Source organism: Sylvia atricapilla, chromosome 9, assembly GCF_009819655.1.
Source record: "Sylvia atricapilla isolate bSylAtr1 chromosome 9, bSylAtr1.pri, whole genome shotgun sequence".
Lineage (NCBI taxonomy): Eukaryota > Metazoa > Chordata > Aves > Passeriformes > Sylviidae > Sylvia > Sylvia atricapilla.
This window is the reverse complement of record NC_089148.1, coordinates 21558845-21571954: the sequence shown is the minus strand read 5'-3', so window position 1 is coordinate 21571954 and position 13110 is coordinate 21558845. Positions and strand designations below refer to the sequence as shown.

Below are 13110 nucleotides of genomic sequence, written 5' to 3'. Positions count from 1 at the left end.
GGCCGCGGCTCGGGGGGTGTTCCCGAGCCCAGGCCGCCACCACCGCGCAGCGCCTCGGGTACTCCTTTGGGCGCGACGCCGGGCCCGGCTCCCGCGGCCGCTGCCCCTCAGGGCCGACCGACACACGGCCCCGCCCCTGCCGCAGCGAGACGCCGGGAGCCCGGCCCCGCCCCTCACACAGGCCCCGCCCCTCGGTCCGGCCCCGCCCCTCACACAGGCCCCGCCCCTCGGTCCGGCCCCTCATCTCAGCCCGGCCCCGCCCCTCATCCAGGCCCCGCCCCTCGGCTCGGTCCCGTCCGGCCGCCGCCAGGGGGCGCGTGGCCGCTGTGGCCCCCCGCCCTGAGGCAGCGCGAGGCGGGGCGCGCTCCGCTCCGCGCCGCTCCCGCCCCGCCGCCCATTGTCCCCGCGCCGCCCCTCGCTCCGCTGCCGGTGCTGAGTCACGACAAGCTCGGCGCTGCCCGGGGCCCTAGGTGTTGCGGCGGAGTCCTCCGGTCACTGCCTGAGTAGCGCCATGGGGACGGAGGGCGCCCGCGCCCTGCTGGAGCGCGCCGGCAGGCTCACCCTGCAGACCGGCAACCTGCTCAACTGGGGCTGCCTGCGCAAGAAATGCCCGGCCACCCCCAGCGAGGAGGTGAGGGGCGGGCCGGGGCTTCCCTTCGGGACGCCTCGGCGGAGGCTCGCCCTGGGGCGAGGGGCCCGGGACGGGCCGCGGGCGGCGCGGCGGCTGAGGGAGCGCTGGGTCCGGGCGGGACTCGTTCTCGTTCCGGCGGCGCACGGCGGGGCCCGGTGCCCGTCACGGCGTGGCCCGGTGCCCGTCACGGCGGGGCCCGGTGCCCGTCACGGCGAGGGGCCCTGGCTCCCGAGCGATCCGCTTGCCGGTGCCCTCGGGAGGCGCGCGATGGGAATGACAAAATAGAGTTTTGCTTGTTTGTTTTCGTCCGCTGGTTGTGCTCTGCCCTTTGGGAGGTCGGGACCCCCGGAAGCACTTGCCGTAGGAAGGAGCGAGCCCAGCCTTCTGATCTCGGGAATGAAGGATTAAAAGACTTAAAAATTTAAGTGCTGTCTGTAATGGCAAAGAGGATCACTTATACTTCTCTAGTAAGATAAAAATTTGCATACATAAATCTTGCATTACAGATGATGAAAATTCTCTTTTCTAACCTGAAGTTAATTTAATTTCTTGGTAGTGACAGGTGTTGGGAAAAGTAGCTCTTGTATTCTTTGAAGTGTAGAGCAGTCATTCTTTGTTAAGAAGTTGAAAAGAGCTTTTTAATCACCACTTTAAATGTATTACCTTTAGCGCTATGTGTCAATACTTAGAACAGTTCTCATAAAATGTCTGGAGATCCTGTGGCCATGAACTTCAGAACCATCGGATTTGCCATTTCATCATGACACAGTAATCTCAGAATGGTCACTTAATAATTAGTAAAACTATGGGCTTGGCTGATGATTGCTATGTAGTGACACTGGTGATACCTAGAAGTTGGTTGGTTCCATATTAATCATGCACAAGAGGGAAAAAGGTATAAGGGAGGATGATGTAACAAGAAGGAAGAATTCATCATACTCTTGTTTAGCTGTCATGTGGTCATAACGTTTTATTTGGCCTGGTTGCTTATTAAACATTCTGTGATCTGTGTGAAATAGGGCTGGATACTGTAACAAAGACATATGTGTTATGATGGACACGCTGGTGTGGGTAGTTTCTGGAGGGCTGTTAAGTAAAGAGTGGCCAATGTGCATAACTAATGGTTAAGGTATTGAAATTCAGTTGTTTACAGAGGAATCTGCCGGCTTTCCAGAGTTGCTGTACTTCCAAAAGCAAATAATTGGTATTATTTGCAATCAGCTTTTAACTCTTCTGTTTGATGTAGTCAGTTCTCAGTGGCAGAATGTAAGCTAAGATTTTGTGAACCCCAGTGTTAGGGGGTGCAGCTGTGTTTGGGAAAGCTGATCAAAGCGGTGGAATACGCTGCACTTTCCACATGGCCTGAGGGCAAGGGAGTGGTGTGCTTTGGAGTCAGAGGCCTGTGCATAGGAGCTGCAACAGAAATATGTCCTGCGAGACAGTTGCAAAGCAGCAACATCTAAAAATTTAGTACTGTCTCCCTTGCCCTCAGAAAGTAAAAGATAATTATATAAATTGTATCAAAATAGGATAAAGAGTTATTTTATTAATGGGTTATTGTGCTTAGCTATTTACTGGGGGAGTAATTCTTGCCATTTGGATCTGGGGGGTTTTATGCTATTTTAAAGGGAAGGAATGTGTAGTGTTTGTGTTCACAAAGTATTGCTCCTGTATTGTGTCTGATATCAGGCAGGGATGTTGACTTCTAGTTTGTGCATGGTATTAGAGCTCTCTGAATTAGGTGTCACAGGAAATGGCTGTTTAATGGTACACAAAGTAGGTATGCACACAGTTATAAAATACACCGTGGAAAGTGAAGTAAAGCAGCAGCTGTGGAAGTGCATCTGCCTGTGGCAGGTGAAAGTCAGGCAGTACCTGTACTTAACTCCTGGGATGGATCAGACAGAAGCTACAAAGCTACAGCACTGATACAGCTGCAGCACTGGTACTGTATAAAATTAGTTAGCTGATTTAGTAGTTATGTCTTACTATGTTCAAGAAAATCCATGATTAGGGTCTTAGTCGAGTTTATTTTGCATCTGTGGATGCAGGAAAAATGCAAGTGTGGGGCAGGATCTGTAGGTTCCCGCTACAGTAAAGAAGGACTTAAAAGCATTAGTGGTTTGGCATAGTGGAGTAGGTAGGCAGTAAATGGGAAAGGTTGTGTGCATCTGGAAAAGAGAAGTAATTAATACAATGAGTATTTACCGGTTAATTGTAAAGTCTCATTTCTGCACTGTCACAGCACTTACTCTCTTATCTGATTACTCTGTAACTGAAGAATTTCTGTGCCAAAAAACTCCAAACCACCCCATGTCCTAGTTCTTGCTTGCTTAGCATTGTACTTTCCTTTAAAGATGGCATTGGTCTGAGAAATAACTGAAGTAGAGTACTTGTGTAACTGCTAAAACTCTGTGAAGGACGAGAGAAAAATATGTAAGTAAACTAGTTTGAGCAAGTTTCATATACAAGTATGAAGGAAGAATCTCCTGTGGGGTGGTGTCATTAGTTCAGCTGTGCAGTCTGTCCTGCACATCTCTGTACTCTTATGCTTGTTTGTGGCTGGAACATACCCACACTTGTGTGTGAAAAAATGTTTTGTAGGTGCAGGCCTGCATCCAGAAAACACTGACTGAGTGGAGCTCGAAGATCAGCCAAGACCAAAATCAGGTGGGAGAGGTGTTATGCATCTTATCTATGTTACACAGAGAAATAGGTAGTTGGTTATGCTTCTAAAACTTACAGTAACTATTAAATTGCTGTAAAAGTATCTGTAGCTCCAGATACCTTGAAGGAATATTTCTTGACTCCCCTTCTTTCCTTAATGTTTAGTAACTTTGGAAAGGGTAAGAAATATGGTGTAAAGAGAGAATCCTGTTGATGGCAGATGAGACAGTTCTTGGCAAAATAAAAGCAGTGGTCTGTAAGATCTTAAATTAATTATGGGGACAAGTAAAAATAAACAAAATCTGTGTACCTTAGAAGTTTGCTAGCATGCTTGTTAAAACTCAGTGGAGAATTCTCTGAACTATGAAGACCACAGATGGCTGAAGACCATGCCATTTGGAGGGGAGCTCTGAAGCATCTGTTGTCTCAGAAATATTTCTGAAGATACAGAAGTGGTAATTTTTCCCTTAAGAGCTAAAGACATCCACATAAGTCTTAAAGCCACAGACATGAACATCTGACATGAAGATCTTGGTGTATTTGCCTGTTTCTCTTTCACTTTTGCTTCTGAAATTCAACTAAAACAGTAATAGATCCCCACTAAATTTATTATTTGCTTTGTGAAGTCTTGGTGTGTTTCAGGAAAAAAAAAGGTACCCAAATAACAAAACAACAAGAAGAAAACTAAAAAAACTTTCTGGATTGTTTCTTTTTGTTTTGTTACCAGTTCTTGTATAATGGGGGCATCAGCTGCATGTTGCTGCATTCCAGACTGAAGTGTGTGGGCCAGTTATTGCTGAGTGATTTGAGGAAGAACTAATGATTGCTCAGGAAGACAGCAAAAAGCAAACACTTGTCTCTGTCCAATGTAGTTATGCATTTTAAGTAGATTATTTAGTATAAGCTGGGTTTTACTGTAAGAACCTGTTACCTTGCATAATTCCAAATTCATTCATTAATTATATTGATACCCAGTAATTAAAAAAAAAAAGGTTGTTTTTTTAAAAAAACCTTTTAAAAAGGTTTTTTTTTAAATGCTGGCTGTATGGAGTAACTCAAAGGCTCACTTGAGAATCTTTTGGTAGTACAGCAAAAATTAGCAAAGCGTTTTTGCTTGGGGCAGTGTTGAGTGTGCCTATAAAATACCAAGTCTGATGTAGGTAAAGACTTAAGGAAGTCACCTTGTGCCAGCTGACATGAGATGTCAGCCTAATCCTAAATGAGGTCAGGGGGTCAAATAATTACTGTCTTAAGTCAGTATTTTATAGTATTTTCACTGTAGGTTTTTCATAAGCTTCACTGAGATTACAATATACTTTTATGCAAAGATGTTCCCATCCAACTCTCATACCTCCTAATTCTGATGGGGTTCTTTTCAGCTGGTCATGAGGCTTTTTTAAAACAAGGTCCTTTGAATTGGCACAGCAGTCTTTTCACATCGTAAAATTATAAGTACTAGAACTACTGAATCTTGTTCCAATAATTCTAATCAGTAATTTGTGTTTTCTATATTCAGATCACATAGGGCCTTTCATATATCTTCATTATTTTGACTTCTCAGTGATCAAGAAGCCTTGGGTTACTTTCTGACTTTTCATTTTTCTACTATTTTTCTTTCTAACTGCTGTAAGGCACTAGTTTTGTTTTGGTTTTTTGTTTTGTTTTGTTTTGTTTGGGGTTTTTTTCTTTCGTTTGGTTTTGGTTTGGGTTTTTTTATTACTTAAAAAATTCTTCAGGAGCTTACTGTCTCCTCTTGACGAGTTGCTCCTAAGTCTCATGTACTTACTACAGGAAACACTGGAGGTTCTGGAATGTACTGTAGCTCAAGCTATAGAAAAAATAAATCCTGAAGAAAGGGATGAGTTGAAAGTATCAGGTAAGTACGCAGTCAAAAATCCAGTGGCATGGAAAGGTTTCATATGAGTCATTAATAGGATATTCATATATGGGTTTTTTTGCTCTCTTCTATAACTGCAGAATCAAATTGCACTATTGCACACTGTTGTTCTTAACAGTTGTCTAAGAAAGTCTTGAATTAGTATTTCAGATTTTAAAGCAGCTCAACATTTTTCTAATTTAACTTACATCACCTCAAGATATTTTAAATGTATTATGTGAGTCTTTGACATTTTTGAAGCAAAATATTACAGATAATACTGGAATTAAGAAATAGCATTGGAAGCACATTTGTTTGCATAATTTTTCCAGGTTGAATATGATGAACTTGAAGGAGGCAGTCCAAACTAACACTAGTACATTTTGAGTCTCAGTAAGTTGTGAAGAAGTCTGTTTGTACTATTACATTTGGGGTTTTTATACAGGTTGTTACGGTTATTGCTTCATGTCTTGATGCTTTACAGCTTATTACATCATCTAACTGGATGATTTCTTGTTCTGAGACTGCACAACAGCATTGAAATTAAGAGAATGGGGTCTTTATTTTGCAGTCACCTTTCAAAAAGAGTTGGGGTTTTTTCAATTTCTTATGTAATTGATGTATATTCTAAAACTGTTTTACCCAAAAGCTCATTAATAGTGTGTATAGCAAAAATAAATGGCTGTATATTAGTAATACATGTCTTGTTTAGTTATTGATTCCAATTTCTTTGAAAATAGCAAAGCTTTTCATCATTGGATCAAACTCTTCATCAATCAGAGATGCAGTTGACCTGGGTAAGTGTGGAACTCAAACTCAAGTTAGGATTTCTTTTTTACTCTAGAACTTACTTGGGAAAAGTTCTAATGTTATTTCTAAGAGGTGTATTTAGTCACTCTCACAAATATATCCTGTTTTCCTATCAAGAGAGACTTGGTTAATCAAATCTATTTGCACAGTAGTTCAGTCAGTAAACTTACTAAATGGATCACTGTGACCTTGGATCCACAAACTCAAATCTGATTCCTTGCTGCAAGCAGGAGCAAGTTTTTATTCTTCCACACAAAACTTGTTAAAAAGTAAATAGCATGTGATGTTTTAATAACAGTGATTCAGCTGTTCTTGCCAGTTCTTGTTAGTTGCATTTAACATAATGAACTTTGCTACTAACTGTATAGTCTTTCAGAGATCATTTAGGAAATAAAATAATGCTGCAAGTGGCTGGTGAAATAGCTCAGTTTTACTGAAAATGCCGTACAATGTGTTGTGTCTACATAAAGTTGTGTTGGCCTTGTGTAGAGGTAATTGTGAGCAGCACTGAACTTCACTGATTTGGAATATTGTTGGGCGTGAGGGGTGACCAAAGAGGAAGGGGTCAGATGTCACTACTCTCTACTGATACCCCAATTAATAGAGTATTTATTGTAAATTTAACTACCATTTGTCAAACATACAATATTGGACTCCTCCTCTTGAAGAAAATAATTAATTTAGGTAGGTAGTTCTATTCTGTTTGCTGTGCTGTAAAGGCCTCATGGCTTGCATTTTTCCTAAAGTTCAGTGAAACTCCAAGACTTCCACTTTTCCCTGGCAGATAAAGTCTCTGTATTTGGTGTGCTTTTAGTCAAACTCTTCACACATATCAAGTACTTTTCCTAACCCGCATCCTGTACTTGACTTACAGTTCAGAATGAAAGGTACAAATTGTAAAAGAATTTGAGAGTGAAGGAATAGAGAATTGTCATCAGTGTCTTCAGAGAAAAATACAGTTCTAACATTAAAAAGAAGGAAAAAGCTTAATGATTTGTAAATTTTCTGTTGATTTTGTTATTTGCTGTTTTCTTTCTTTCCCAAGACTTAGCTGTATGCTTGAATTTTTGCTAAAAAGGCTGTGCAATTATTCTTGACTGCAGATATTCTCAGAGTTTCAAATGGGGAATGGAGAGCTAGCAGAGTGAAGCAGGAGGTGTGGTTTTTGCTAAATTTGAAGAGTCATGCTGTTTATGTTCATATCTGATGAAGGATTTTGCAGTGTCTGTTCTTCTTCCTCAGCATGTTCTGCCCTCGGAGTTGCTCAGTTAGACTCAGTCATTATTGCCCCACCTCCTGTTGAAGATGGAACTAACCTGTCCTTGGAATATTTACAACCTTATTGGAAAGAACTTGAAAATCTAGTTCAAAACAAAAAGATTGTTGCCATAGGTACCTCAGACCTAGATAAAACGCTGTTAGAGCAGCTGTATCTGTGGGCACAGGTGAGAACCAATTTCCTATTCATAGCATTTCTTAGGGCAGAGTAATTGCTTGCTTTGTTGGCTGACACATTGTTACAAACTTGTATTATAAATGGTTTTATATACAAAATATTAATTAGCCCTGTTATTTTCAACATTTTGTGGATGGTCATAATGCTCAAGGTGGGGGAGACTCAAATATGACTGTGGCTTGTTCAGTGTTCTTGTACAGACCAGTGACAGCTGGAAACCACAGGTCTGTTCAGTAGCAGGTTCTTTGAAGTACTGAAGTTTTGAGTTTTGGATTCTTTAATACTTAGGAAGGACTACAAGCAGTGCTCTTAAACCTTCAGATTTATTCCAGTGACTCTGAAAATGTAGCTTTTTTTCACTTTAACATTTTAAGTGTTACAATAAAAGGGATTTCCCCTTGGAAAAATTATGTTTTAATGGTAAGTGAAATATAAAGAGGAGGACAGGCTCTGAATGAAATTGCACAATACTTTGTTGTACACAGTGACTAATTCATGGCACCATAAAATGGGTTGAAAGGTCATTTCGTTCCAAGCCTCCTGTCATGGGCAGGGTCACTTTCCCCGAGACCACGTTCCTAGAACTGCATCCAGCCTGGCCCTGAATGCTTCTAGGGATGGGGCAGCCATCCAGCATTTTTCTGTGCCTCAGCACACTCACAGTGAAGAATTTCTTCCTAATACCTTAGCTAAACCTGCCTTGTCAGTCCAAAGTGATTCCCCTTGTCTTACCACCATATGCCCTTGCAAAAAATCCCTCTTCAGCTCTTTTGTAGCCCCTCTAAGGTACTGGAAAGGGCTCTTAGGTCTCTCTTCTTTTCTCTAGGCTGAACAATCCCAGCTCTTTCACCCAGTCATCTGATCATCTTTGTGACCCTCAGTGTTATATGTACACTGGGAGAATGCAATTGCACGATTTAATGACCACCTGCATGGTGATCATAAAGGCAGTTTGTGAGAAGAGAGAAAGTCAGTGAAAGAGCATCACTTTTAACTTCATCTGATTCAAGCACTTGCCTGAAGGCATGCAAGATTGCAAATTAATATATCTGTAGCAAAAATGTGCTTGGATTTTTTAAATTTGAAGTATTTTTCCAGCTTACATCTCGGTAATGCTTTTACTGGAGAAGGAGGAGAAAAAGCTGCTGTTGTTCCAGGAGCACAGTGGACAGGAAGCCAGAATGCACTGGGTTAGCACTCATCTTGCTATGGCAGCACCTGAAGTTAGATCCCACTCCTGTTTTGGGCTATGTGCTGCAGGAAACTGCAGGTGTTGCAGCTGCCTACATTAATTAATCATGATGAATTAATTATCCTTGCTCAAACTTCAAAGCAATGGTCAAATTGTTCAAAGCAAAATTTCTGTTGTAATAGAAGGCATGGAAGAAACTGCTAATATAAGTACATTAGTATTTTTTTCTTATGAAAGTATTTTGTTACTCTTAGGTGAAACCAAGTAGTAATCAGGTGAACCTGGCTTCTTGTTGTGTGATGCCACCTGATCTCACAGCATTTGCAAAAGAATGTGACATACAGCTGTTAACTCACAATGACCCCAAAGGTAAGACTTTGCCACTTAAGTTAACAGAAGACTTCTAAATGCATTTATTCAATACAAAATCAGGAATAATCTTTCCCAAACTTCCAAGTTTGCTATATTTGAAGCCTGAACAAAGGATTCCTAAAGTCTCTCCTTTATAAACTATTTCTGTCAAGTTACTGCTGTTGCTCCCTCTCCTCCCCCCTGCCGCTTCTTGAAACAATCTTGCAGCCTTGACTAATTTCTTGAAATACTTCTAGTCAGAGAAAACAAAGTAAATAGAAGAACAACCTACTGAGAAATCTGTGTTATGTTTATTTCCACAAAATGCAGAATGAAATTTATTAAATGTATTGCTGAAGACCAGTAAATGACAAGTGAAAGTGTGCTTGACTGGAACTTGTGAAATAGATTACATAGAAATGCTGATGGTCGGTTGATTTTTGAGTAGTTTGGTAATATTAATCTGTAAAATTACTAATCTTTAAGTAGGATTCTTTCAAAGTCTTGCCTTCTTCAAATAACATTATTGCAAAAAGAGTTGTTAATACTTCACTTTTTAATGCAGTGATTCATTTGCTAAATGAAGAAGTTGGAGGCTTTTCTTTGAACTGTAGAACTGAGTTACCAGCTCTCTACAATATTCTGGAATATAATATTAATTTCTCTCATACATCATCTGTCTTCTTCACTCTTAAGAGCACCTTAAGAGTGTTGGACACCTTAACACCTTGTTGGAATTATAAAAAGTCTTAATATTTAGTTAATTCCTTCCCTACATTCTTGGTTATGACTAAATATTCATGATGATACTTTCCCTTCTCTCTCATTTCTTTCCACACGACCCCAATGAAAAAAAGTATATGACACATTTCTTATGCAGTATGTACTTCATAGTACTCCTATTACAACTAATGAACTTCATCAATGCCTAAGCAGGATTTATCACTGCTCTGGCAGCATGCAGGATGAATTTCTGTTCAATCTGACAATTTCCATGTCTTGTGAAGTCCAAATACAACTTGCAATTGAATGAATAGTCTCCACTGAAAGTCATTAAATGAAGGAGAAGAGCATTTGATAGAAAACAGAACAAGTTGTGATTCCTTTATGTGTTGTTTGCTCAGCCTAACTTTTTTGTAATGGTCAGCTGAAGAGTATTGAGACCAAAGACATTGTTCTCTGGAACACCAAAGACATTGGTGTTCTCTCCTCACCAAAGACATTGTTCTCTTGATGAACATTCCAGAGGAAACTAGGATTTGTACTTGGCTTCTTTTCCTGCTTTGTGGCATTTAACCCTAGTTTTCTTAAAGCTTTCTGGGCTTATGGTTATTATGAGCCCAGTTATGGGAGATACTGTAAATGTTGGGTTTCCAGTGACTGCAGAGGTAACTGAATGCTCAGTACTTTGCTGATTTCAGCCCTGTGCTTTACTCACCTCTGGCTTGTCTAGCCACCTTCTCAAATTTAATTTTCATTTTTTCCCACTAATGACTCTGCTGATCAACTCCACTTGATATTCCAAAGTCTCAGTTTTGTGGGAAATACTCAATGTTGCAAAAGAAGTGTCCTGAAGATTTATTTTGTAATATTCAGTTGCTTTTACCCTAAATGTATTCTGCAAGAATGGATCAGAGGGGTTATGTGGTACAACTTAAGATCTTGACTGTAAGAAAAGGCTTCTCTTACTAAGTGTTGCTTTTTGCAGCTGTTTACATTACATTATTTTAAGCACAAATATCCCTTTTTAACTTCAGAATTACTTTGTGAAGCAAGTTTCCAAGAAGTTCTCCAGGAAAGCATCCAGAACGTGAAAGCAAACGAGTGGATTCCTTTATGGCTTCTGCGGTATTCAGTCATTGTTAAAAGCAGAGGAATTATCAAGTCCAAAGGCTATATCATACAAGCTGAAAGAAATGCATCTTAAAACACTTTTTTTTTTTTTTTTTTTTTTTTTTTCAAAGGCTGTTTAAATTTCTTTGGGATGGGGAAACATTGCATTTTTCATAGAAAGATTTTTACAGCATTTATAATGAACTATCAAAAGTTGTAATTATTCAGTGTGATGTCAGTAGAAGTGTCTGTAGTGTTCTAACACTATTTTTCTTTCTTAACTTTCATATTCAAAATATGGAATATTTGGAGGCTTTTTTTATTGAAGTTATCTATAGAGTAACAGTTTAAAATTATTTTCTTTTTATGACCAGTTCACTGTAAAAATTATCATTATATTTTAGCTGCCATTAGGTAGTATGGAGAAACATATATTTTTTGTTTTTTAAAAAAACAAATGTCTGTAAATCATACTTACGTGGTGGGCACACATTTCAAGCTTTCAAAGACTAGACTAGCTTTTATAGAAAATTGTCATCTTTTATCATACAATATCCGCAAAAAATTAAGCTGGTATCTCATTACTTGATATATATAGGCAGGTCAGCTGTTTGATTTGCAGGGATGGGAAAACTGGTTTATTTGTAATAGAGTGGAAAAGACCCCTGTGATTTAAAAGAAAATGCATCTTCCAAATTACTTTCTGATTGTTACTTGAATTCCTTTTGGCTTCTTTGTGCTTTGATATGCCTCATGTAGTGTTTGCACAAGTGTGATGGCATTTTTAGTGTTTGGAATAGAAAATGTATTAATAGTGAATGTTTGAAATAAGATTTGAAAACATGCAATGAAGAAATCTGTTAATCAAAAACTGAATTTTGCCTGTCTCCTTCTCAACTGTGGCTTGGGTTTTTTTGCTACTTGTGATCTACGCAAGCAATTAGCCAAGTAGAATAGACAGTAAATGGTGATGCTGTTCTAAAATTAATTACTTCTTTTGCACTTGCCTGGGAAATGTGTTGCTTGAGTGCCACTCAGGAAAAAATGAACCAAGGCTTAGCTTGAAATTGGGTATCTTTCTGATTGGCAGCAGCTTAGCAGACTGGTTTTTTGATCCCATAGAGATTGCTGCAGCTAAAGCAAAGTTTTTGGTTTAATGGATCTATCAAAAAGGCCTTTCCCTTTCCTTGGCCTTGAAATCAGGGTAGATAGCTAAAGTTCAACTTGTAGTTTAGCAGGAACTTTGATACCGACTGTATAAAATAGTAATTTACATCTCAATTTCAGACAAGAGCGTGGCCTCATACTGGTATTAGTCATTCACGTTGTTGTACATATTTTGAGATTTGGACTGTAAGGAAATGATTTTTCACCAACATCTTTCAAATTCTTCATATAGGCAGGAAGTGGAATTTGAATGCCTGTAGGTAGTGTCAGGGTGCCTGTCTGGAGTGTCAGCTTCCCATAATCCATTCCATTAAGTTTAATGATGAAGGTTTTTCAAGGTACCTTAGTCCTCAAATATCATATTTGTAGTGGCAAATAGCAGGAATTTTTCTTGGCTTCTTCAGTTCTTTTGATAATGAGAGAAACTGGGAATTGAAACTGGTAATGTATCAATAAAAGTTTGAATTTTTTTCTCAATAAAAATCTAGTGGTTTCTTTTTAATATTGGGCCAGTTTGTATCAGAGTTCAAAATTACATGAGTTTAAAATTAAACTTCCGTCCTAGCTCTGTGTTGTCTGCTTATGATTTAACCACTACCTGTAAGCTCTGTCTGTATTTGGCTGATTCTGTATCGTATTAGACTTGTGTGTGTGCTCAGTTTTTTATATTGAAATGCTACAAAACAGGAACTGTGCTAAACCAAAGTAAAGGCTGCTCTAATGGGATAATGATTTATTTCCTTTCTGTAAACTGCTAATAGTTTGCTTGCACCTTAGAATCGCCAGTAGCGGTAATACTTTATCAAGTTACCAAATTATCTCATTCGTTTGGTTTCCATCGAGGTGGGCGAGAGGGGATTTCCTTCCATGAGAAACCTGAAAGTTTAACTAAAATTTGAAAATCCCATAGGCTTTTCAGTGCAGCATTTTACACCGTCCCACATTTTATACTTTTCCAAGCGCCTGCGCCCCGCGTTCCCAGCACGTCCCGCGTCGCGGGGCTGGGCAGCGCAGAGCGGGCGGGGCCGGCCCGGAACCTGCGGCTGGGAGGGCGGGCGGCAGGGCGGAAGGACGGGGCGCCGGGAGGAAGGAAGCAGCGCCGGGAGGAAGGAAGCAGCGCCGGGAGG

The 13110-nt window shown here is 40.2% G+C and overlaps 1 protein-coding gene across 2 annotated transcripts; it reads left to right on the top strand.

The window, feature by feature from the left end:
• The first annotated feature begins 314 nt into the window (after positions 1 to 314).
• On the top strand, positions 315 to 12466 carry GCLM (glutamate-cysteine ligase modifier subunit). Of its 2 annotated transcripts, none has more exons than XM_066325225.1 (7): positions 315 to 631; positions 3236 to 3301; positions 5090 to 5174; positions 5915 to 5971; positions 7227 to 7429; positions 8887 to 9001; positions 10741 to 12466. In XM_066325225.1, the coding sequence occupies exons 1-7, from the start codon at positions 512 to 514 to the stop codon at positions 10908 to 10910; spliced, it is 816 nt and encodes a 271-aa protein (XP_066181322.1). In that variant the 5' UTR covers positions 315 to 511; the 3' UTR covers positions 10911 to 12466. The 2 variants fall into 2 exon arrangements, with proteins under 2 accessions (XP_066181322.1, XP_066181323.1); XM_066325226.1 differs by lacking the exon at positions 315 to 631 and adding an exon at positions 813 to 1098.
• Positions 12467 to 13110: the final 644 nt, after the last annotated feature.

Coding starts and splice junctions, on each gene's coding strand:
- GCLM (XM_066325225.1), top strand. CDS start 512: ATGGGGACGGAGGGCGCCCGCGCCCTGCTGGAGCGCGCCGGCAGGCTC. Junction 632..3,235: donor CGGCCACCCCCAGCGAGGAG/GTGAGGGGCGGG, acceptor AATGTTTTGTAG/GTGCAGGCCTGCATCCAGAA. Junction 5,972..7,226: donor CAGAGATGCAGTTGACCTGG/GTAAGTGTGGAA, acceptor CTTCTTCCTCAG/CATGTTCTGCCCTCGGAGTT.